General features: G+C 40.3%; 1 protein-coding gene across 1 annotated transcript in view; it reads right to left on the reverse strand.

The window, feature by feature from the left end:
• MLIP (muscular LMNA interacting protein) overlaps positions 1–25,454 on the reverse strand; it is a 275,449-nt gene that overhangs the window by 129,227 nt on the left and 120,768 nt on the right. The window contains exons 2-3 of the mRNA XM_061146051.1: positions 17,767–17,922; positions 14,167–14,559 (exon numbers count right to left, since the gene is read on the reverse strand). Of these exons, the coding sequence (XP_061002034.1) occupies positions 14,167–14,559; positions 17,767–17,922 (549 nt within the window). The remainder of the gene's footprint in view (positions 1–14,166; positions 14,560–17,766; positions 17,923–25,454) is intronic.

Here is a 25,454-nt window from a genome sequence, read left to right on the forward strand (position 1 = left end):
CCAGTGTTTGTAAAACCAACTCATAAGATTAGCTGTAAGTGAAAGTTTTTCTGTTTCCAATGATTGATCTCTTCTCACAGAATGAATGAAGAAATTTCCAGACTATGTAGAGTCTCTTTTTATGTTATGCCATAGCTTTTGGTATAAAAAAATTTAAATTAATCACAGCCACAAAAATCCCATTACCTTTTCAGCCATGTTTCCAAATAACTTCATTTTATATAACAAATTCACTAATTCATCCTGATTGTCCTGTTAAAATCACAGGACTGTGATTTTGAGGGTCTTATCAAAAGAAAAGACTCTTCTCTCCAACTTCCTCAAGACCATGGCTTCTAATTACCAAACATTCTATTGCATGAAGTCCTGTCTTACCTAATATAAGTAATTCTAAAACTTGATTACTGAAGAACTAAGAAAAGTTCAAAAAGAAAGATTTTGAAGAGTCTAAGAGTGTTTTATTATATTTTTCTAATAAATGTATTAATAAGCATTTGCAATATATTTTTCTAATTTTATATTATCCTAATTTATACTAAAATAAAAATGTGGTACCATACTCTTATAAAATTCCCAGGAGAGGAGAATGCCTTTTGTAACAAAAAAGATTCATTTCTTGAGTTCCTCTTATTAATAAGTTAAAAAAAAAAAGAGGGTATAAAGACATGAATAATTTTTTTCCATTTATTTTTATTAGACATGAATAATTTTATGCAGAAAGAAAGGATGGATACCTGTCAAAATTTAGTCAATTTACTCAGAGTAGGCCTTTTATTTTACTTCTCACCTGTAAACACCTTACAGGGGATAATATACTTCTCTAAGATGCCTGCAAGTTATTTCAACCCCTTCATCCTCTCACATTAATACCCTCTATTCTGTTCTCTAGGTTTGTTACTGATGCACTAATTCCTTCTCTCTCAAGCCTGTTCTCTGTCTTCTCCTCCATTTATTTTCTAACCTGACCTTTTTTGATGCCTTTGCTTCAGAAACTTCTCTAAAAACACTGCTGACCATGTTCTCTCATCCCCAGCTCTCTTCTGACTCCTTGAGACCCCGTTACCATACACCTCCTTCAAAATCATTTTCAAAGCTTTCTCCTAGAAAAACTATCCTGAGCTCTGAATACATTCACAATAATCTCTGTAACAGAGGATGCTTGCAATGTTCTGCTCTCATCAGGTGGATGGTCTTAATCCTAAATCCACCCTTGGATCCTACGTAACAGAGATTATCAGTAATTTGAACAACCAATCTCTGTAATAGAGTTGCCATGTCATTTTAGTAAGTCTAAAATTAACTGTTTCTCAACACTTTTCACAATAGCCAACATATGGAAACAACCTAAACGTCCTTCAGCAGATGAATGGGTAAAGAAGACGTGATACACACAGAAAATGGAATACTACTTAACCATAAAAAGAATGAAATAACACCATTTGCAGCAACATGGATGCAACTAGAGAGTGTCATACTATGCAAAGTAAGTCAGAAAAAGAAAGATAATACCATATGGTATCACTTACATGTGGAATCTAAAATACGACACAAGTGAACCTAACTTCGAAAAAGAAACAGACTCACAGACATAGGGAGAAAGGTTTGGGGGAGAGATGAGTGGGAGACTGAGGTTAGCAGATACAAACTATTACATGTAGGATGGATAAACAAGATCCAACTATACAGCACAGAGAACTATATTCAGTATCCTATCATAAGCCATAAAGAAAAAGAATATGAAAAAATGTATATATATATATATATATATATATGTATAATTGAATCATTTTGCTGTACTGTAGAAATTAACACAGAATTGTAAATAAACAATACTTCAATAAAAATTAAACAAATAAAATTAACTGCTTCTGTGTATATTCAGTTTTTTCCCAGTGTGTCCATGGATTCTGAAACATCAGACTCAAAGCCAGAGTGCCTGATCTGCTGCCTGTGTTCTGAACAGCTACCAAGATTTGAACCAAGTTGGTCCATATATATAGCTGTACTCTTTCCCCTCAATTGGTAACAGTCATGCAAGGCAGAAACTTCTGATTCTCCCATGTCCTCAAATGCAGTCCTTACACTATAAGAGCTAGGTCTCCCAAACATACCTACTGCTCTGTCCTCTTCTCACGGATGGACATTCATAGTGTCATCAACACCTCCCCATATTTACCATGAACCGACTGTTCCTTCACAGCAGAGCCCTTCTCTTACGACCCAGTCTCATCTCCCTCAACCCCTGCTAGTTTGCATTTTAGGTTTTAAAAATACTTTTTTAATCTCAACCTTTTGCAGTTACTGTCAACATTCTGTCTTGTTCTTTTGCAGATCCACTTGGCAAATTGTTATTCTCAAATCAGTCCCACCAACTGCCTTATGTTCCTAGATCTAGTTTACTTAAAGCTGCTATTTAAAAAATCTAACATAATCCTGTCGATTGGCAGGGCCACTGCACTTATTTATGAGTTTGTCCTGCCTAAGGGTATCAGCTGAGAGTGAGACAGACCTTTCCTGAATGAGGCAGAGGGGGTCCCTGTATCTAATTCACCCATGTGCTAGTAAGGCACTGTGGATGGACACCAATATAATGTAAGCTCTGTAAATCTCAGCAGGGCTGTGTACCACTCACCTTTTGTGTGGATTGTCTGGGATTGTTTTCTTCTCTTATATTTTGACCTCAAGTTTCTCTCCTGTTCAATGAATGTTGAGTTTTAAGCCAGCTTTTCCACTCTGCTCTTTCACTTTCATCAAGAGGCTGTTTAGTTCCTCTTCACTTTCTTCGATAAGGGTGGTGTCATCTGCATGTGTGAGATTATTGATATTTCTCCCGGTAATTTTTATTCCAGCTTGTGCTTCATCCAGTCTGGCAATTCACATGATGTACTCTGCATATAAGTTAAATAAGCAGGGTGACCATTTTTAGCCTCGATGTACTCTTCCCGATTTGGAACCATTCCATTGTTTCATGTCTGGTGCTAACTGTTGCTTCATGACCTGCATACAGATTTCTCAGGAGGCAGGTAAGGTGGTCTGGTATTCCCATCTCTTGAAGAATTTTCCAGTTTATTGTGATCCACACAGTCAAAGGCTTTGGCATAGTCAATAAAGCAGAAGTAGATGTTTTTCTGGAACTCTCATGCTTTTTCTATGATCCAATGGATGTTGGCAATTTGATCTCTGGTTCCTCTGTCTTTTCTAAATCCAGCTTGAACATCTGGAAATTCTCAGTTCAGTTCAGTACTGTTGAAGCCTGGCCTGGAGAATTTTGAGCATTACTTTACTAGCATGTGAGATGAGTGCAATTGTGCAGTAGTTTGAACATTCTTTGGCATGGTCTTTCTTTGGGATTGAAATGAAAACTGACCTTTTCCAGGCCTGTGGCCACTATCAAGTTTTTCAAATTTGCTTGCATATTGAGTGCTGCACTTTAACAGCATCATCTTTTAGGATTTGAAATAGCTCAAATGGAATTCCAACACCTCCACTAGCTTTGTTCATAGTGATGCTTCCTAAGGCCCACTTGACATTGCACTCCAGGATGTCTGGCTCTAGGTGAGTGATCACACCATCGTGATTATCTGGGTTGTGAGATCTTTTTTGTATAGTTCTTCAGTGTATTCTTGCCACCTCTTCTTAATGTCTTTGTTACGTCCACACCATTTCTGTCCTTTATTGAGCTCATCTTTGCATGAAATGTTCCCTTGGTATCTCTAATTTTCTTGAAGAGATCTCTAGTCTTTCCTATTCTACTATTTTCCTCTATTTCTTTGCATTGATCACTGAGGAAGGCATTCTTATCTCTCCTTGCTATTTTTGGAACTCTTCACTCAGATGGATATATCTTTCCTTTTCTCCTTTGCTTTTAGCTTCTCTTCTTTTCTCAGCTATTTGTAAGGCCTCCTCAGACAGCCATTTTGCCTTTTTTGTATTTCTTCCTCTTGGGGATGGTTTTGATCACAGTGTTACGAACCTCCATCCATAGCTCTTCAGGCACTCTGTCTATCAGATCTAATCCCTTGAATCTATTTGTCACTTCCACTGTATAATCGTAGGGGGTTTGATTTAGGTCATACCTGAACTTTCTTCAATCTAAGTCTGGATTTGGCAATAAGGAGTTCATGATCTGAGCCACAGGCAGCTCCCAGTCTTACTTTTGCTGACTGTATAGAGCTCTTCCATCTTTGGCTGCAAAGAATATAATCAATCTGATTTTGGTATTGACTGTCTGGTGATGTCCATGTGTAGAATCATATCTTGTGTTGCTGGAAGAGGGTGTTTGCTATGACCAGTGCATTCTGTTGGAAAAACTCTGTTAGCCTTCGCCCTGCTTCATTTTGTACTCCAAGACCAATCTTTCCTGTTACTCCAGATATCTCTTGACTTCCTATTTTTGTATTCCAGGCCCCTATGATGAAAAGGACATCTTTTTTTTGTTTGTTTGTTTTTGATGTTAGTTCTAGAAGGTCTTGTAGGACTTCATAGAACTGTTCAACTTCAGCTTCTTCAGCATTACTGATCAGGGATTAGATTTGGATTACTGTGATATTAAATGGTTTGCCTTGGAAATGAACACAGATCATTCTGCTGTTTTTGAGATTGCACCCAGGTACTGCATTTCAGACTCTTTTGTTGACTATGAGGGCTACTCCATTTCTTCTAAGGGATTCTTGCCTGCAGTAGCAGATATAACGGTCATCTGAATTAAATTCGTCCATCCCAGTCCATTTTGGTTCACGGATACCTAAAATGCTGATAAGCACTCTTGCCATCTCCTGTTTGACCACTTCCAATTTACCTTGCTTCATGGACATAACACTCCAGGTTGTTCTTTACAGCATCGGACTTCACTTCCATCACCAGTCACATCCACAACTGGGTGTTGTTTTCACTTTGGCTCCATCTCATCATTCTTTCTGCAGTTGCTTCTCCCCTCTCCTCCAGTAGCATACTGGGCACCTACTGACCTGGGGAGTTCATCTTTCAGTGTCATACCTTTTTGCCTTTTCATACTGTCCATGGCATTCTCAAGGCAATAATACTGAAACGGTTTGCCATTCCTTTCTAAAGTGGACCATGTTTTGTCAGAACTCTTCACCATGACCCTTAGTCTGCTAGCTTTCTGAATAAAGTTACTAGTTCATGTCCCAATAACTCTTCTCTCAATTTATTGACCTGACATACTGCAAGTAGTATGAGCTTGGACTTGGTAATACTAATCAAGTGAGCCTTTTAAAAGAGGTTCCAAGAGTTAGCAATCAAAGTAACAAACTCTCTCTATTGCTAGCTTTATGAAGCAAGCTGCCATGAATTCTACATTCTCAAAGGAATGAATTCTGCCAACAACACGGGGGACTTTAGAGGCAGACCCTTCCCTAGAAAAGCCTGAAGATGAGATGAACTTGACATCTTGGTTTCAAACTTGTAAGGCCCAGCTCAGCTGTGCCCAGACCTCAGATCTACAAAAATCTGGAGAAAATAAGTGGGTGTTTTTTTAAAACCACTAAATTTATGATAATCTGTTATGCAACAATAGAAAAGGAATCCTTTTCCCCTGATTCTTAACAGCTTTTACCCCATGCTCTTCCACAGAATCTGCCATCAGCAATGTTTACAATGGTTTATTTTTTCCTTAAGCTCCAGTCACTTGAATCCCTTATCTCTTCTGCTTTCTCTACAGAATCTGGCTTCCAATCTTGTCCTCCTTTTCAAAACTGTTTATCTCTAGTCTGTATTTCATCACTCTCCTAGTGTATTTCCTAGGATATTTGATGAGCTCTTAGCTCCTTCTATTTCTACCCTCTCGTGTGTCAGACTTCCCTGGCTGTTCCCACTGCCTGGAATGCCCAGGCCCTGGTGGTCGGCCAAGAATACTGTGACTCATCTTTCACATTTCAACGCAGACAAATGTGAATGCTTCCCGGTAGTCCTCCCTCGGCGTCCTCGCTCTAGATGCGTCACTGTTCCTTGAACATATCACCTTTCACTGTCATCATTTTCAGGTTGCATCTGTTTTCCAAGCCCCTTGAAGGCAGGTACTTTTTTTTTTTTTAAGGTTGCTTCCCTAGTGTCTAGTGCCTGGCATGTTACCTTCATTCAGGAATGAGGAAATAAATGTCCAGTGGGTTTAGGAAGGCCAGAGAGCAGGGTCATGGGAGAAGGAGGGTCATTCATTCATTCATTCATCACTTTCTAAGCACCTATGGTGTCCCAGGCATAGGGGTTAGGTGGTAGGGATAAGAAAGTGAGAAGATATTTTGTCTTCACAGGGGTAAGAGGGTACTATTTTGTCTCTCTTACTGGGGTAAGAGAGACATAGAAAGGCTATTCTGATATAATGTGCTGGTTTGGACAGGGTATTTCAGCGTAAAATAAAGGCCGAGGACTACAAAAAAGGTCTCTATGTATAATGCCTATCCAAATGATTTTCCAGTATCTCTTTTCCACAGACCCCTAAAATCCAGTCTAATTATAAGAATATGTGTGCCAATGTCCAAATTTCCCAGAATTTGTTATAAGAACCTCCTCTATTTGACCACCATTAGTTCTTCCGATCTTATGTTTCCTGTCCTTTCTTAAATTCTGACATCGAAACAGTGTTTCAACCAATATATAAAAAATGTACCTCCACCCATGTTCTTTACCCTATGCCCCCGAACATGATACTATTTCTAACTTTTTTAACACAGTGAGTCATTCCTGAGAATGTACCATGGGCTAGGAACTATTCTAGCCTATATAGATGATTGCATTCAGTCCTCACAAGGAAGGTTGATAGAATCACTTCATTCTTCAAAGGAGGATGCTAATGTTTACAATTTCAAGTCACTACCCAGATGGGCATGACTATAAGTTGCCAGTCTCATTTCTGCTTTTTCATACCATCTCTCCAAAGCATGACCCCCCTTTCCTCACCACTTATCTTCAGCTTGATTTTTGCCCATCATCCCACCCTCACTGCTCCCATCAAGGTCATCCAATGACTTCCTAATGTCTATATTTAATGGACTTGGAGGGCCCTACTTTATTTGGCTTTGTTCTGTATTTTATTTGACTTGCATTATATTTATAATATTTTCTATTGTGTGTTATATGTTTTTTCATAAACCATGTTCTAGAATAGTATTTGAGTGGAAGGCATCAGGCAGCCCTTCAGAGAAGTGCTGGTCAGATGCTGGACAACCTCATTGCACTCCTAGAGGAGGTGTGTGTCCAAACAGGTAACCAGGACGAGGCTCTAGGCTTGCTCCTGGGGGAGCAGAAGGTTCCCATACTCCAGATTGAGACAGTGGCCAGGTCAGACCCCCACATGCCTGCCTCCATCCCCACAAATCTTCTAGTTTTAGTAACAGTCAAAGAAGAGAAAGCCCCTCCTTTCCTTGCAGGGGCCACACCTTCCCATGGGGGCCCCTAGGGCTTCACCTCCAGTTCTATCCGCAAAAGGCCTTCTAACCTCTCCCTTCCCTTTGATCTCGCACTCTTGACCTCTTAGCTTCTAATCTTCTCTAAATCAATCAGGAGCAAATATTAACCTGATTGTCCCACTTGGCAGAATTACTTGCTGCTGCAAATAAGAAAATCTGGCAAGCAGCTAGAAAATATGAAAGTACAGAGTTGGCGAGGAAAGCTGCCTGCTTCAGGTGGTCTCCTGACATCAGAGTCAGAGAACAATGTGTTTCCTGTGTGATAATTCCATGTTCGTGCTGAAAACATGTCATGCTGCCAGAATGTTCTTTCACGGGTTGGTATTTTGTGTTCCCAAATGGATGTAATTGATGCCAGATTCACTTGAGCTTAATAAAGAAAACATTATTGAGATACCTTAAAATTACTGATTAATTCATGTTTGCGTATTTTGCTCTCTTGGCCTTGCTTATAATTTTTTTGTTGAAAGTCTCTTTAGCTTTCCCTGCATGAAACCCCCTTCTCCAACTTTTTTGGTTCCCTCTCAGCCTCTTTCTTTGCTTCTCATCTTTCACAGGTTCGTTATATTTTATTGTATCCTTTCTTGTATCCTGTGTCTTCCTGTACTGCATTCTTTCCATGACTAAGCAATTCCATTCTCATAGCTTCAACTTATGTAGCAAATACCTCCAGTCTCCCATCTTCCTCCTATGTCCAGATTCATATTAGTATTCCCAGCCTCTTTCTAGATAGCATCATGCTGCACCATCAGGCATCTCAGATTCAACATCAGATGTCTCATCTCTTCCTATCCCCTCCCAAGACCTGTTATTCTTTTCTCATTAATGCCGGCATTCATTCAATTTCCTTGGTTACAAATTTCATTCATTGTTTATTTTTCTCCATGTATTGTCAAGGAACAAATTCAGTTCATTCTATGCCACAAAGTCCCTCTTTTTGTTCCCATGGTCACTGTCTTTGCTCCAGACTTTATCATAGGATTTTCAGATAAATCACTTTGTTTTCATGTATCCATATTCACCTCTCCTTTAAGTCTAATGCAAGAGTCGGACACGACTGAGCGACTGAACTGAACTCATACCTGAATAAGACATTCTTAGAAGTCTACACCAACATTCAAGAAATTAACTTTCAAAATCATTCTGAATTTTATTTAAGAGGATTTTGATTCAACTGCAGGTATAACTTTGTTACTTTTGACTTAATGCTTTAAAATTACAGTCTTTAATGATTTTTAACATAGTGTACTTTTTAAATTTATTTTTTATTGAAGGATAATTGATTTACAGAATTCTGTTGTTTTCCGTCAAACCTCAACACGAATCAGCCGTAGGTACACATATATCCTCTCCCTTTTGAAACTCCCTCCCATCGCCCTCCCCATCCTACCCTTCTAGGTTGATACAGAGCCCCTGTTTGAGTTTCCTGAAAGTGAAAGTGAAAGTCGCTCAGTCGTGTCCGACTCTTTGCAACCCCACGGACTATACAGTCCATGGAATTCTCCAGGCCAAAATACTGCAGTGGGTAGCCTTTCCCTTCTGCAGGGGATCTTCCCAACCCAGGGATTGAACCCAGGTCTCCCTCATTGCAGGCAGATTCTCTACCAGCTGAGCCACCAGGGAAGCCCTTGATTTCCTGAGCCATACAGCAATACATACAGCAAATTCCCATTGGCTATCTATTTTATACGGTAATGGGGAGACCCTGATGCTGGGAGGGACTGTGGGCAGGAGGAGAAGGGGACGACAGAGGATGAGAAGGCTGGATGGCATCACCGACTGGATGGACATGAGTCTGAGTAAACTCCAGGAGTTGGTGATGGACAGGGAGGCCTGGCGTGCTGCGATTCATGGGGTCGCAAAGAGTCGGACACGACTGAGCGACTGAACTGAACTGAAGTGAATGTAAGTTTCCATGTTACTCTTTCCATACATCTCACCCTCTCCTCCCCTCTCCCCAAGTCCATAAGTCTATTTTCTATGTGTCTTTCTCCATTGCTGCCCTGTAAATGAATTCTTCAGAGCCACTTTTCTAGATTCCATATAGGTATGTTAGAATACGACATTTATCTTTCTCTTTCTGACTCACTTCACTCTATATAATAGGTTCTAGGTTCATCCACCTCACCAAAACTGACTCAAACGTGTTCCTTTTATGGCTGAGTAATATTCCACTGTGTATATGTACCACTTCCTTCAAAAACTAGGCATAAAACCACCATATGACCCAGCAATCCCACTCCTAGGCATATACCCTGAAGAAACCAAAATTGAGAAAGACACATGTATCCCATTGTTCACTGCAGCACTATTTACAATAGCTAGAACTTGGAAGCAACCTAGATGCCCATCGACAGATGAATGGATGACATAAAGTACTTTTACCTAAACATGCCACTTCAGCAGAAATATTTGGAACACAAAATACACTCAACCCAATATTTACACTATGTTCAAGGTGATATAGTAGGCACTGTAGGGAACAAAGTGCTTAATAAAAATGGATTCAAGGTGAACGTTCCTTTTAAACACTTTACAATCTGCTAGGCAAGATAAGGCATGAACCTAAATAGTTACATACACATTGCAATAGAATCATTGTTATAGAAGATGTACAGAAAAAGCTACTAGAATTATCTTGAAGGAGCGTTTGCTTTCACTGAAGGAACCAAAGCGGGCTTCATAAAGGAGTTAATATCTGAACAAGCACCTCAAAGATATGAACTTTGAAATATTTCTGTTTTTTATACACCATTTGAACCTCATGTATATGCAAGACACTCCAGAAAGTGCTACAGATACAGAAGCGAACAAGAGACAGACCTTCCCTTGACTTCAAATTGTTCTCAGTCTATTGAGAAAGATAAGATCCATTATTAGAATCAGGAGAAAAGGAAATATATTGGAGATTTTCTAAAAATACTACAAACTACAAGGAAAACTACAAAGATGTAGGGAAGAAACTAAATCCTCTTCAAAGGGAATGCCTCTTGGAAAAGGTGCTGCTTGGGCGGGGCTTATGATTTCAGGTAGCCGAGGTTACATGAGGATGGGCTGGGACGAGAGAAGCATCACACACAGGAGGGTCAAGGGTCAGGGATGCAAGGGTGTGATGCGTGTTCTGTGATGACGGTTCAGGAGTGCTGAAGAATAAAAGCACTAGATGTGGGTAGAAAATCACATCAGGGCTAGGTAATAGAAAGGTTAAAGGCCAGACTAGGCATTAAGTACATATTTTTAGGAATAACTTCATAAATTATACCATACATGGATTCAGTTTCACCAGGCAGACCAGAAATACACTTAATCAATGCCTCTCTGATTGAAAAACTGATGTTGTTGGCATCAGGTAATCCAACCATGGGATAATCTTTAGGCTTTTTGCATTAAGCTTCAACTACTGGCTACACTGGGCTTCCCTCAGAGCTCAGTCGGTAAAGAATCTGCCTCGAAAAAAAAAAAAAAAAAAAAGAACCTGCCTCAATGCAGGAGACCCGGGTTTGATTCCTGGGTCGGGAGGATCCCCTGGAGAAGGGCATGGCAACCCACTCCAGTATTCCTGCCTGGAGAGTCCCCATGGACAGAGGAGCCTGGCTACAGTCCATGGGGTCGTGAGAGTGGACACAACTGAATGACTAAACCACCGCTGGCTACACTGGCTTCTCTGGGAGCTCAGATAGTAAAGAATCTGCCTGCAATGAAGGAGACCTGGGTTCAATCCCTAGGTCAGGGAGATTCCCTGGAAAGGAATGGCAATTCCTTCCAGTATTCTTGCTTGGAAAACTCCATGGACAGAGAAGCCTGATGGGCTATAGTCCATGGGGTCGCAAAGAGCTGAACACAGTTGAGCAATTACCACTAACCACACTGGCTACATTCAGCTTCTCAGAGTGCCTTCTTTGATACTCTGGCCACTTCTGTTTGGTTTATATTTGTCAGTAACAGTCATCGTATTTTTATTTCATGATAATCTACTCTTCACCACTCCAATGGATTATGATAGGAAATGGAATCCAAGACAATAGCTATTCACTAAACACTTTAGGACCCAGGATTCCTCCATCTGTAGTAATCATAATACTCAGCCACCACTAGCAAATTAGTTTGAGCTATGCCTTTTCATTTGGAGCTTTGATAACTGTAATCTACTTTTAACTAACCTATTATTTTGGTCCCCTTAAAAATGTATGTTTTTGTCTCTAGTTTGCCCTCTGTATATTAGGTAACAAAAGCAAAATAAATGACCAGCTCAGCAGTAGATATACAGTAGTTGAGGAAAAGGATAAATTAAAAATCAAAACATTGCTTCATTAAGAATGTTTTTCCTTATTTATATTTGGTATCATCATGTTTACGTGTTCTTCAAAAGTCCACATTAAACTACCCTCCACTGACTATGGACGCTTCTACATCAACATGCTTCTTTCATCATCTTTCCTGAGGCAAGAAAGAAATGTTTCAGCCTATCACTACTTACTGAGAATATGTTTAATTAGATCATTAGAATTTTTCCAATAACTAGCTAAGAATGAAGTTCAAGAGGAAATAAATGTTTTAGTCCAATAGACTGGATAGTGGTACGACAGTGAGAATCTTTTATCAACCAAAGGTGCTATGAGGATCCTGAATGCTTTAAGTGACATAAATACATCATCAGGAAGTCAATGAAGGCTGCGAAAACAAAGATGTGGCACCAGAAATTTAAAAAAATGCCTGCCCTGCGGTTTTGCAGAGGTCCCAGGAGTACCAAAAGGCCAACTCACCAATAAACATGTCCTCCCAGCTACTTTGGGAAGCTTGCAAATACCTGGCTTAGAAGACTCTAAACAGGACACTGTGATGCTGACTCATGGTCATTGTTACAGAGAGTTCTTCATCGATTCATTTCTCACTCCCAAAGCCAAGCCAGCCTCTGCATTCCTGACATTCTCTGCTTTGTCAGTCTTCTGATAACTTCCTGACAACAAATAGCCAGTCATTCTGTTTTGGTTTTCCCTTCAAAATTCCCCCTTCCACCTCCTTCTTTCCGGCCATCACAGATAATGGGTCTCCTACTATATCAAAGACTCTCCACTTTAAAGGAACCATTCAGTCTTGCTGCTAAATTTTGTGGTGGGATCAAACTGTGGGAAATTCTTAAAGAGATGGGAATACCACACCACCTGACCTCCCTCCTGAGAAATCTGCATGAAGGTCAAGAAGCAACAGTTAGAACTGGACATGGAACAACAGACTGGTTCAAAATCAGGAAAAGAGTATATTCCTTGGGAATATACAAGGCTGTATATTGTCACCCTGTTTATTTAACTTATATATGAAGAATACACCATGTGAAATGCCAGGCTGGATGGAGCACAAGCTGAAATCACAAGCACAAGATTGCCAGGAGAAATATCAATAACCTCAGATATGCAGATGACACCACCCTTATGGCAGAAAGTGAAGAGGAACTAAAAAGCCTCTTGACAAAAGTGAAAGAGGAGAGTGAAAAAGTTGGCTTAAAGCTCAACATTCAGAAAACTAAGATCATGGCGTCTGGTCCCATCACTTCAAGGGAGATAGATGGCGAAACAGTGGAAACAGTGTCAGACTTTATTTTTCTGGGCTCCAAAATCACTGCAGATGGTGATTGCAGCCATGAAATTAAAAGACACTTACTGCTTGGAAGAAAAGCTACAACCAAGCTAGACAGCATATTAAAAAGCAGAGACATTACTTTGCCAACCAAGGTCTGTCTAGTCAAGGCTATGGTTTTTCCAGTAGTCATGTATGGATGTGAGAACTGGACTATAAAGAAAGCTGAGAGCCGAAGAATTGATCCTTTTGAACTATGGTGTTGGAGAAGATTCTTGAGAGTCCCTTGGACTGCGAGGAGATCAAAGCAGTCCATCCTAAAGGAGATCAGTCCTGGGTGTTCATTGGAAGGACTGATGCTGAAGCTGAAACTCCAATACTTTGGCCACCTGATGCGAAGAGTTGACTCATTGGAAAAGACCCTGATGCTGGGAGGGATTGGGGGCAGGAGGAGAAGGGGATGGAAGAGGATGAGATGGTTGGATGGCATCACCGACTCTATGGACTTGAGTTTGAGTAAACTCCGGGAGTTGGTGATGGACAGGGAGGCCTGGCGTGCTGTAGTCCATGGGGGTTGCAAAGAGTCGGACACGACTGAGCGACTGAACTGCCTGCCTTCTTCCAGATCGCTGAGGCCAGCCCTGCTTGCGGTGGTCTCCAGGAACACAGTCGGTATTTCCCTTAAGATGCAGAGGAGGAAACGATTTTCCTTACATACTCTCATTCCCAGTGTATCCTTTTACTCCTCTTTCACTAGTTTAAAAGTCACGTGTCTAGATGTCCTATCTAGCTGATAGCTACATGTCATGTCACATCTCATCTTTAAAACGTGCTTTTTGATGCACCCAGCCCAACAAGCACTGTAAGAAATTCCCTCTAGTGACCTTATTTGAGCATTTTCAAAAGGAAAAGTTAATATTCACCCAAATCCACCCCAGCTAAGAATTTTACATGTTCTCTTCCACCAATTCACAGTATAAGTTATATAATCCTTATGAATTTATTATCTTCATTTACACTGTGATGATTTGTGATCTTGGGATTTTAGTTTTTTAATGTTTTTTTTCCTTGAGAGTTTTGTATGCCTCCGTGCCTTCAGTAAACAGAAGGCTTTTGCAGACGAGGAATATGAAACATTTTTTTCTTACTGACAAGAAGAAAAGCCTACCTGCCCATGTCTTTGCTGAGGAGCCATCGCCTGAGGCCGTTCAGGATGCAACGGGGCCTGGAGGTCCGCCCCTCGAGTTTTGGGACGCACCACATTGGAGGTCAGACTGGAGGAGATGGCGAGAGACGCGGGCCGAGCAGCCGGGGGGCCTGTCCCCACCGGGGGTCCCTGGTCACCTTTTCTGCCCGGGGCTTCCTCCTCCCCCTCAGAGTCCACAATAAAGACATATTCCGCTTTGAAGAGGTCACTTTGCTGCATTCCTTGAGGTTTCTTCTCTTTAAATTCCCTTCCTTGGGAAGCCTTTTCCTTGACCTCTGAAGAGCAGGTCAGCGTTCCCCGTCCTCTCTCTTGTTGGCTCCCAACATTCAAGGTCAAGTACTCATGGGAATCAAACTGCAATAAATGGAGAAACATAAAAGAGTTGATGTTGCTTTGATAAATGCTTCTTTTCTGTACTCTTAAACACTTAACCTGCTTATATTCCTCAAGGACAAAAGGTTTTACAAATAGATCCCCAAATCAAGTTGGCATAGGAGAGTTTGGGTTGAAGTTAATGGCTTACTTTTAATAACTCACTTGTATGTCGTGGTCCAAACCCAAGTAATTTAGGACTCAGAATTAATGTCAACAAACAAATGCTTTCAAATAAATTTTGATATGACTTTTTAGAAAGAGAGGATGAGGGCAATGTTTTCTGTAAAGACATTCACAAAACAAATGAGACCTGGTCAGTCATGGGCTTAGTTAATAGTAAAGCAAAACTTGTATATCCTGCATAAGCTGGGGGTAGGAAATGAAATCCCACTGAAAGTTTCTAAAATAATATGCACTCCTCTCAAACTCTGAGAAGAAAAGTAAAATTGGAACAAAATGTGGATATTCAGACAAAATAATCCAAGCCTATCGGAAGAACTCATGAATAGGACATCAAAAAGATAAGATATTTTTAGTATAAAATGTTTTCTACTGTTATTTCATTTTTGATTTATAATCCTAAATATTTTCCCATTCAGTTTTCTATGAACACATAGGAGGTTTACAAGACCAGGAATTAGATAGTTTTCTCATGCTCCAAAGCATCTTTCTTCTAAAATGGTAGCAGCAATGTGAACCAAGACTGTGTTTAAAAGACCCAGTACTAATTCCCTCGGTTTTGATAAGCATTGTTGTTGTTGTTGTTAGTCGCTAACTTGTGTCCAACTCTTTACAACCACATGAACTGTAGCCTGTCAGGCTCCTCTGTCCATGGGATTTCCCAGGCAAGGATACTGGGATGGGTTGCCATTTCCTTTTCCAGGGGATCCTCCTGACCCAAGGATCAAACCCTCATCTCTTGCTTGGCAGGAGGATTCCTTATCAATGAGCCACTATTTTTTTTTTGCAACATTTCTCTAAGTATAGCATTATTTCAAAATAGAAAGATAAAGATACTAAATAAGCTAAAATAAACTAAATGTCAACTATGGTCATCAATTTAATGTTTGCCAGTATGTATTATGTTATATGTGAGTGAAGATACAATAATCAAATCATTGATGAACTAGGAGTCAAATTCATACCACCAGACCACACTTTTCAGCTGATGATGACATAATCAACATATTTTGCCTCTGATTTGGATTCTTCTAAGAGTGGTCATTTCACATATAAATTTACAACACTATGTAGTAACAAGAGCCCTTGTGTCTCAGATGGTAAAGAATCTGCCTGCAATGCAGGAGACCCGGATTCAATCCCTAGGTCAGGAAGAGCCTCTGGAGAAGGGAAGGGCAACCCACTCCAGTATTCTTGCCTGGAGAATTCCATGGACAGAGGAGCCTGGTAGGCTACAGTCCATGAGGTTGCAAAGGGTTGGACATGACTGAGCGACTAACATATCACATATAGTAACAAAGCCCAAATTAGAAGGAAGCTTAAATTAAAAATTGAAGGATTCAAAGACAGATTGCTTATGATGGAAAGAGAACAGAATAACTAAAGAGCTGGCGAAACTGAACTCATTTTTGAAAATGTTATTAATGGTCTACAATAACTCCCTGCTCCCACAGTCCAACATTCTCTATTTGTTTATTCTGATGTATTTTTTACAGCATCTCTTACCACCCGAGGTTTTATTATATGCTTTTTACTATTTTCATTGTCTGTCTTTCCAATAACAAATAACTTATGAGTTGACTTTATTCATCCAGAATCCACAGCACCAAGGACACAGCATGTGTTCAAGTAAGTAGTTTTTAAATATACAAAGAAAGAAGGATTATTTACCCTGCTGTATTATACTATTGAACCATTTTTTAAAAAGGAAGAAGAATGTTTACTCTGTTAAAGATGTGGTTGTGTAGGTACCATTGCCATATGCAGATGAATATCATTAGCTTAGGAAGCTTTGGAGATCTGCAGCCAAGATTGATTCATATGTCTATAGTCCCAGTAGCTCAGAGCACCTAATCACAAAGGATCCCTTGAATATATTGTATGTGCTTGAGTACTGTTAGAGAGAAAATTCCCAGAAGTGTCTTATGTAGCTTTCAGAATTTCTCTAAAATAATTCGTTCTCACCATAGTTTTTGAAATAAGTCCCAGGTTCATGGATATATCACTGCTTACTAGATAAGATGTTTTCATATAGACAAGGAGAATCAGATAATTTTATTTCCTACAAAGTTGGCCTCAAAATACCAAAAAATTCACCCAGTAACATTTTTTTTTATAAGAGGACAGTATTAAAATACATATTAAAGAGAAAAAGTTTTTACCCAAAAATCATTATTTTCACACAAGCAATTTTTAGTTTTTTGTTTAACATCACTTTCAGCCTTGGTCTCACTTTAGATAAGTATAATTGGGTATAAATACAATTTTATAATCTATTGTATCATTTAACATGATAAGATTAACATGTTCCATAAAATTAAATAATCATTATAATTATAACTTTGTCAAGGTGATGCTATCAGATGCTTTGATTTTCTCTGATTGTTAGATATTAGGCTCTTTTCATTTTTCCCTAATTATTTTCCTACATAATATTTTTTTTCTTCTGTACTATTTCTCTGGTATACATTTACAGTTAGATAATTAAAAGGTTATGAAAAGTTATATGATGTGGATAAGGGTTTTGCAACCAAAATTGTACAAATTCACAAAACTAGCAGCAAAGTGTGAGCACGCCAATAGGTCTACAAGTGCCCTAAACATCGAATATTATATTTTTAACATTGTTAATCTACTACACATAAAATAGCACCTCACTCTTTATCTAATAGCCTTTAAAGATAAATTCAAACTTTGCAAAAAATTTTGGTTTTTTTATTTTATTTTAAGATACATCTGGGATGGGAGGTGCCAGGAGGCACAGTGTATCATGTGAACATCAAAAAACAGCGTGTCAAATCAAAAGGGTTAAGAACAACTTGTAGAAAACCTGAGATTTGATAACACTGAAGTACCTATTACATAATTATATTTTTAGCCACTTTTAGATTTCCCAGTTATCTCACTTTAAGTAGAGAAAACAAACATTCATACAGCTTTTCATGTCATTATTATGGATACTTTAATGTTAATTACTTGACATAAAAATAATAAAAATAATCCTACCCTATTTACAGTTTCTGGAGTCTTATCACTTGGTTCCTCAGGAATTTTAACAATGTATTTAGAGGTGTCACCCAACTGGGAGTGGGTTGGCAGTCTTCTGACAGTGGGGACAAATGTGAAGATCAGAGGTTTAGCTTCAGAATCACCAGAAGAGACCTATGAGACATGTAATAAATTAGACTTTCAGCCTTATCAAAGGTTTATCTTGACTTTACTCTCTACATATTATGATATTTATCTTGTTTATTTTTATAAACTGCCTACCGTCCTTTGATCATGTGTATGGTTGCCAAAGAGAACAGCTATTAAACTATTCATCATGTATCTGATCAATTTTTTTTTATGAAAATATTTTTCAGTGAAAGGAAAAACAACCCCAGGAAGATCTTACTGTAGGACACGGCAACAGAAGAGTAGGTTGACAAGTTGAGCTGCTGGAATGCTACATGTTAACAGGGAGGAATGTCAGTTTCAACACAGACCAGATGCTGTGTTTGTGATGACCTCACAGAGGTCACGGACTTTCACCCGTTTAACCCTGAGTTAGCAGGTTCAAGTTGACTCATAATCACCAACCGTGTGTGAAACTTTGGACATACATCATTAATGAGAAGGCTAAAATGTGAAGGGAAAATTGAAAATGTACTTTCCTGGCTATCAATATACCAATGCCTCTTCTCAAGGATATACCTCCTCTTTCATTCATTCTTTATTCATTCAAGAATTATTTTGTTAAGTATTTGCCATGTGGCAGGCACTCAGGAGCTAGAGCTACAACAGCAAACAGGGAACAGTCAACAGGTCTCAAAGTAGGAGAATGGTACGCACAGCATAGGAAGGGAAAAGCAATGATGGTTGGGTGCCTGCCCAGCCTGGGAAGCTCCATAAAAGGTAGCACCTGGAGCTGAAGTCCTGGCGGAGAGGAAGAGAAGGCTCTCCCATGCTGAGGAAACCAGATAAGTGGAGGCATGGAAAACAACAGTGTGTGTGGATCAAGCCTGGGCTTTGCCCTAATTACAATGAGAACCAAGTGATTGGGAATGACATCATCACGTCACAATGTCAGATGGGTGATGCTGGTCTTAAAAGACCCAAGCCTGGTGATCAAGACAGAAATCCACGAGTGACAGATGGAGGAGTGAATGGAAAGATGGCAAGAGAAGATGGTACTGGAGATCTCTCTTTGAAGAAGTGGGATGTAGGAAGAGAAATAGAGAGAAGTTAGAGAGGGAAGTCTGGTCAAAGGGATGCTTCTGTTGGTCTATTATGGGACAGACATGAAGACGTCTGTAGACTTGGGGGAAAAACCAAAGCAACAGAGACTTCCCTGATGGCCCAAATGTTAAGACTCCACCCTTCCATTGCAGGGGACACAGGTTCAATTCCTGGAAGATCAATTAAGATCCCACATGCCTCACAGTAAGGCCAAAATATAAATAAATAAAAGTAAACAACAGAAAGAATATAGCCTCCTCTGTGAACAGAGAAAATGAAGATACAGAAAAGATCCCACTGTGGGGCACTGGGAGAAGTTGGAAAATGACAGGACTCATTTTGCATCTAAACCACATTTGTGATGCAGTCAGCCCCATCTAGTCAAGGTGGACACTACCATGTTGCCCCCTCCCTGCTCGTCATAAGAAATGCAATGGTCCCAGCAGGCCCTCCCATGCTCCTCTCCCTTCTAGCCATGCCACCACTGTATGCCTTATCTCAACATGCCCTTTAACCCCGATCACATCAGCCCCTCAAGAAACCCAGCCATCCCTGTATCCCTGTGTGCCAGGTACACCCCTAGTTTTGCTCCTTTCTTATAACAGAGCACAATCCTCTGAGGCCTTCCCAGAATAGACCCCCCCCCCCCACTCATGCCCTCCACCTGCCTTTTGTCTGTAGAAAAACTAGTCAAAGAATAAATTTAATCAGAGAAACTAGAAAATGCAGACAAAAGGAAAACAGTCAAGCAAGACAAAATAATAATAGCTTAGCCAATAAACAAAGTCAAAGACATTTAGTTCTTCCTCAAGGACTATAGATAATATTCTGAGCCATGTTCTTTGAGCTGTTTTGCAGATACTGAAACCCTCACCAGGTGGTAGAAGTTAATTGTATGCTGCCTACAAGCACATAGACCACAGACCGGTTGGAACCAGAAGGTTAATGATGTGGACTCCAAAATTACCTCACCACCAACCGATCAGAAGAATGTCCAGGAGCTGGCCATGCCCTGCTCCTTGAACACTGACTCCTCGTGACCCTCTCCAGGGAGGGACGCACAACTGTGCGGGCACTGGCCCACTGTGGCCCCCTTTGCCTGACGAAGCATAAAAGCTATTCTTTCTCCTTCATCCAAAGCCCTGTCTCTACATTTCTGTTTGGCACCAGTGTACAGAGGCAGAGTTTCAGAAACACACACTTATCCAGCTCTTGGCAACTTCTCATCCTCCACTGTCTGGAATTCAGGCAGTCGTCACACAGCCCCGCATATCCTGAACCTCCTCTTCGCCTGTTGCAGCTCTAACCACTCTGCTTCCCAGGAAGTTCTCAGTGACTGCTTGCTCTCACGCTAGGTCTAGAAGTAGGGTAAGTGGCCTCCTTGTTCTCTTACAGCTTCCAGACCATTCTCTTCCTCCCTCACCCCTACAAACCTCCAAGTTCCAAGCTCCTGCCACGCACCAGTTAACGCCCTTCACTACCTACCTCTCCTTGTCACAGTCTTCTGCCCACAACCAAGTCAACCCCTTCTTTCTTTGAAGATTTAGTTCTAGTGTTAATTCCACTCCTTCTAACACTATATCTCACTGGTAATTTTTCTAGTAGCATATGTCACTGACCTCTACTCTTCTTGGCCCTTCACATCCCTGGCAACAACCAATAGCCACAACCCTTCCATAATTTTGGAGTGTTTTCCTTCTCTGACCAACACTTCTTTTCTTTCCGCATCATTCCTCTGGTTCTCTAACTCCAGCATTTCTGGGAACCCATCAAAACGGAAGTCTACCGATCCTCCCAGCAGTAAGTTTTCCCAGACTCCCTTTTTTAGCCAGTTTCAATGTCTGATACAACTACTCCTGTGGACACCCCTCCAATGTCTTGCCTTCTCTCATGTCATCATCCCCTTTGGGTAAATCATGGTACTCACTGAATCTAACCCCTACCAACTCTACTCTGGCACCACAGAGGTAAATGCAGCTGGGGAAAAAGTTACAGGACCATGCTTGCTGGTTTCACTCAAGATTCATGGCTCTGAGCCTCACGTAGGTCCTTCCACACTACTCTATAATCATACTATATTCTTTATTAGACTATGATCACTTTACAATGTTCTGTCCATTTCTACTGCACAACAAAGTGAATCAGCTACATGCATACATATGTCCGCTCCCTCTCTGACCGCCTTCACACTCCACCCACGATCCCACTCCTCTAGGTCATCACAGAGCACCCAGCTGAGCTTCCTATGCTCTATAGCACGTTCCCACTAGCTATCTATGTTACCCAGCGTAGTGTATATATGCAGGCTTCCCAGGTGTCTCGGTGGTAAAAAATCCAACTGCCAATGCAGGAGATGCAGGAGACATGGGTTTGATCCCTGGGTCAGGAAGATCCGCTGGAGGAAATAGCAACCCACTCCAGTATTCTTGCCTGGAAAATCCCTTGAACAGAGGAGCCTAGCGGGCTACAATCCACGGGGTCACAAAGAGTCGGACACGACTGAGCACACATGTACACAGTGTATATATGACGATCCTAATCTCCCAATTCATCTCACCCAACTCTGCCCCCCATATGCATATGTCTGTTCTCTACACCTGCGTCTCTATTCCTGCCCTGCTTTTCTCTATCTGTAAGAGAAAAACAGATACCAGATATTATGTGGAATCATACTATACATTGATAGATTCAGAGCCCATTTACTCTCCCACACACATAGAAAGCTCGCATCTTCTCTGCTTTCTGCAAACACCTGCAGCCTCTTCCCCATTCTCACTCTGAGCTAAAAACTCTGTTTCCCATTTCACTGAGATAATTGAAGCAAACAGAAGAGAACCTCCAGACCCCTCATCACAGCTTCTAGTCACCCACCTACATCTTTGTCCTTTTATGGGACCATCAGTCCTTCTACTCCACTCCTACTAAAACCAAACCTCACTTGATTACATTGCCTTCTATAATACTTTCATTTACTTAACAAGATTTATTAAATGCCCACCAGGTGCTAGGCTTTATTTTAGGGCTTGGCAATATGAACAAAACCTCTACCCATTCTAGTGGGAGGGAGACAGGAAGCAAAATAAATAAGAAAAAGGTAGAAATTTTCAATTGAGCTAAGTGCTATGAAGACTAGTATAATAATCCACAGGAGAAAAAATGATAGGTAAAACTTGGGTTGGCTATAATTTAAAGGAAAAACTTAGAATTTGCTGAAAAATTAGATGTGAGATGCAAGAGGCAGACAAGAGTCAAGACATACAAAGTTTTTGACCTGAATAACTGAAAGATAATGCGATATGCTTCATAGAAGTGAGGAAAATAAGAGGTGGAACTGGTTTGAGAATAAAGATCAAATTTGATATGACAAAAAAATACATCCAAGAGGAAATGTGGGGATAGGAGAAAAGTTCAGAGGAGAGTCTGTGCTGGAGATAAAATGATTAGGGTTGTTAACCTATACATGGCTTTGAAAACCATGAGACCAAATGAGATCACCAGGGATTCAGGCACAAACAGGAAAAAAGAGGTCCAAGGTTGAAGCATCCAGGCTCTGCCATTATGTGGTGCAGTAGCTGAAGAAGAACTCGTAAAGGTGACAGTGGATTTTAAGAGAAAAATAAGCCTGGAACATCATTGACAGCAATAAGAAAGAGACCAGACCATAAATAATAAAAGGATCAACAGGCTATTGTGAGAGTCCAGCCCAAATGTAAATCCAAGAATTTGTCGTGAAAGCAATTTGCTTGGCTGTTGGATAATCTCTCCAGGGATGCTCAACTGCCTATCACAGGAACAGAGAAAGTGAATTGCAGCATTTATAGAACTGATGTTCAGAGGTGGTTCTGGCAGAAGAATGTTGTGTGTGTCAGGAAATTGAGGGTACCGATGAAAGCAAAGCAAAAGGTCAGCCAGGGAGTAGACAGGGAAGAAGGGGGACCTCACACTAAGAGACTAGCAGGCTCTACGGCTGAGAAATCAGATTTGAAAGCATGGTAGGTGTTTGGGAGAATGGTGTGGTGTCACAAGATAGGATGCGAGAGAGAGTTTGAGATTCAGTAGTATTAAGTCTAGCATAATAGTTCTAGGCTTACAACCAGGTACAGTTAGGATTAGGGTTTTTAGAAACAATGCATATTCCTTAAGGAATAAAAAATACACAGACCAACCCTTCTGAGCCAACTATCATTTTTCAACATTATTTTCTGCCTTTCAAAATAATTGTCATTATTCCTCCATAGCAGTCAGGTCACAATTCCCAGGTTGTAGCTTATCATCAGAAAATAACCAATCAATGGAGTTGAGCCTGAGTATTTGAGATGGAAAAACAGGAAGGGCACTGAGCCTGTGAAGGTCAAGGAACTGGGAGACAAGAATGCCGACAAGACTGTAGTCGTGACAACAAAAGCCACACTGGGACTGCAAGGCTGGGCTGGAGCAGGCAGTATGGTAACAGTGCATGAGGCAAGGCTCAAGTGCCACCAGGAACAGCTGACACTCGGGACAGCAGACTGTTAATCAGATTTTCTGTGTGCGAACACAAATAAAACAAAGAGAACTAGATATCCTTGCAGGAGATTTCACCAAGTTATAGATGGTCTAACGAACTAACTCTGGACCACTTATTGCAGGATATAACTTTCTGGTAACCATTTTCCTGGGCTCCAAAATCACTGCAGACAGTGACTGCAGCCATGAAATTAAAAGACGCTTGCTCCTTGGAAGAAAAGCTATGACAAACCTAGACAGTGTATTAAAAAGCAGAGACATCACATTACCCACAAAGGTCCATATAGCCACATCTATGGTTTTTCCAGTGGATGTGAAAGTTGGACCACAAAGAAAGCTGAGCGCCAAAGAATCGATGCTTTCAAACTGTGGTGCTGGAGAAGACTCTTGAGAGTCCCTTGGACTGCAAGGAGATCCAACCAGTCCATCCTAAAGGAAACTAACCCTGAATATTCACTGGAAGGACTGATGATGAAGCTGAAGCACCTGATGCAAAGAGCCAATTCACTGGAAAAGACCCTGATGCTGGGAAAGATTGAGGGCAAAAGAAGGGGGTGACAGAGAATGAGATGGTTGGAAGGCATCACTGACTCAATGAACATGAGTTTGAGCAAACTTCGGGAGATAGTGAAGAACAGGGCAGCCTGGCATGCTGCAGTCCATGGGGTCACAAAGAGTCGGACACAATTAAGCGACTGAACAGCAAACCAGAAAAGTAAGACAGCTCTGCCTTCTAGAAACAAAGCGTATTCCTTAGGGCGTGAAAATTACACAGCAAATCCTTCTGAGCCGACTTTCATTTTTCACTATTATTTTCTGCCTTTAAAAATAATTGTCATTATTCCCCCATGGCAGTCAGGTCACAGTTCCCGGTTTGTAGCTTATCACCTAAAAAATAATAAAGCAATGCTTTCCTTTGTAGGAAGAGACATGAGATCCCTCATGAGATTCAGGGAGTCCAGTAGCCTTTATCAGTGATACACAATACAAGACACTTCCCAGAGGGATTTTTTTTCTAGGAAGCTTTCTTTACATGACTAATCTCATCAATATCATGATAGATGGAGAGAGGCTTTAGCAAGGAAATCACTGAGGGTAGCTCAGATAATTTATCACAGAATTTCATTTGGGTAAGAAATAAAGACAGTCCTTTAAGAGTCAAATAAGAGGTGAAACTGACTTTGTCCTCAGGCTCTGTAGGCCTGTTCTCATCTCCCCACAGAATGATTACAGGTCTACTTTAGGTTCTATCTAGATGAAATTTAAACACTAATGTATGAAAGACTTCAATTCACTTCCCTGTGGTTACAAAATATGTATCACCTTTATTAACAATAAGTGGTTTTACTTTCTAAAGCACATACAATGACAAAAATTTACTTCACCCAAAGCCTTGCTACATAAGTTCCCAAAATACAAATAGAACGTCACTACTGATGCATCATAAACTATTGACTTTTTAAAGGTTAATAGCTACAATTTTAGTGAATAAAATGGAAACGTAGTACAATAAACATGAATGCTTCGATGAATAAGGTGTGCTTTTAGAATGATGACCTCAAAGGAATTTCTAAAAGTAACCATATGTTGACAATGAAAGCAACTGAAAATAAGTAAAATTGTTTCCATCTACTTTATTGCTGTATTTTCCTACAAATAGCCCTAGCCTACATAAAATTTTTTCACCAGGTAAAGAGAACATTTTTTGAGAATTTTTAGTTGAACCAATACATAATATCATCAAGAATAACATTAAAAATGGAAAATCCAATAGTACTAAAGGCTTATTCATCTTCCTAGGTTACTGTCAGAAGAGCACAGATAAATTCCTGTCCACACATTTAACCTCAGATCGACCTCAAAAAGGGGCAATGGTTTGGTATTTGCTTTTAAGCTGGGAGTACAATGTTGGCATGTGGCTTTTTTCAATCACATTTCCGTACCATCTTCTTATTCCTACCAAGGAT

The sequence above is a fragment of the Dama dama genome, chromosome 7 (assembly GCF_033118175.1).
Source record: "Dama dama isolate Ldn47 chromosome 7, ASM3311817v1, whole genome shotgun sequence".
NCBI lineage: Eukaryota > Metazoa > Chordata > Mammalia > Artiodactyla > Cervidae > Dama > Dama dama.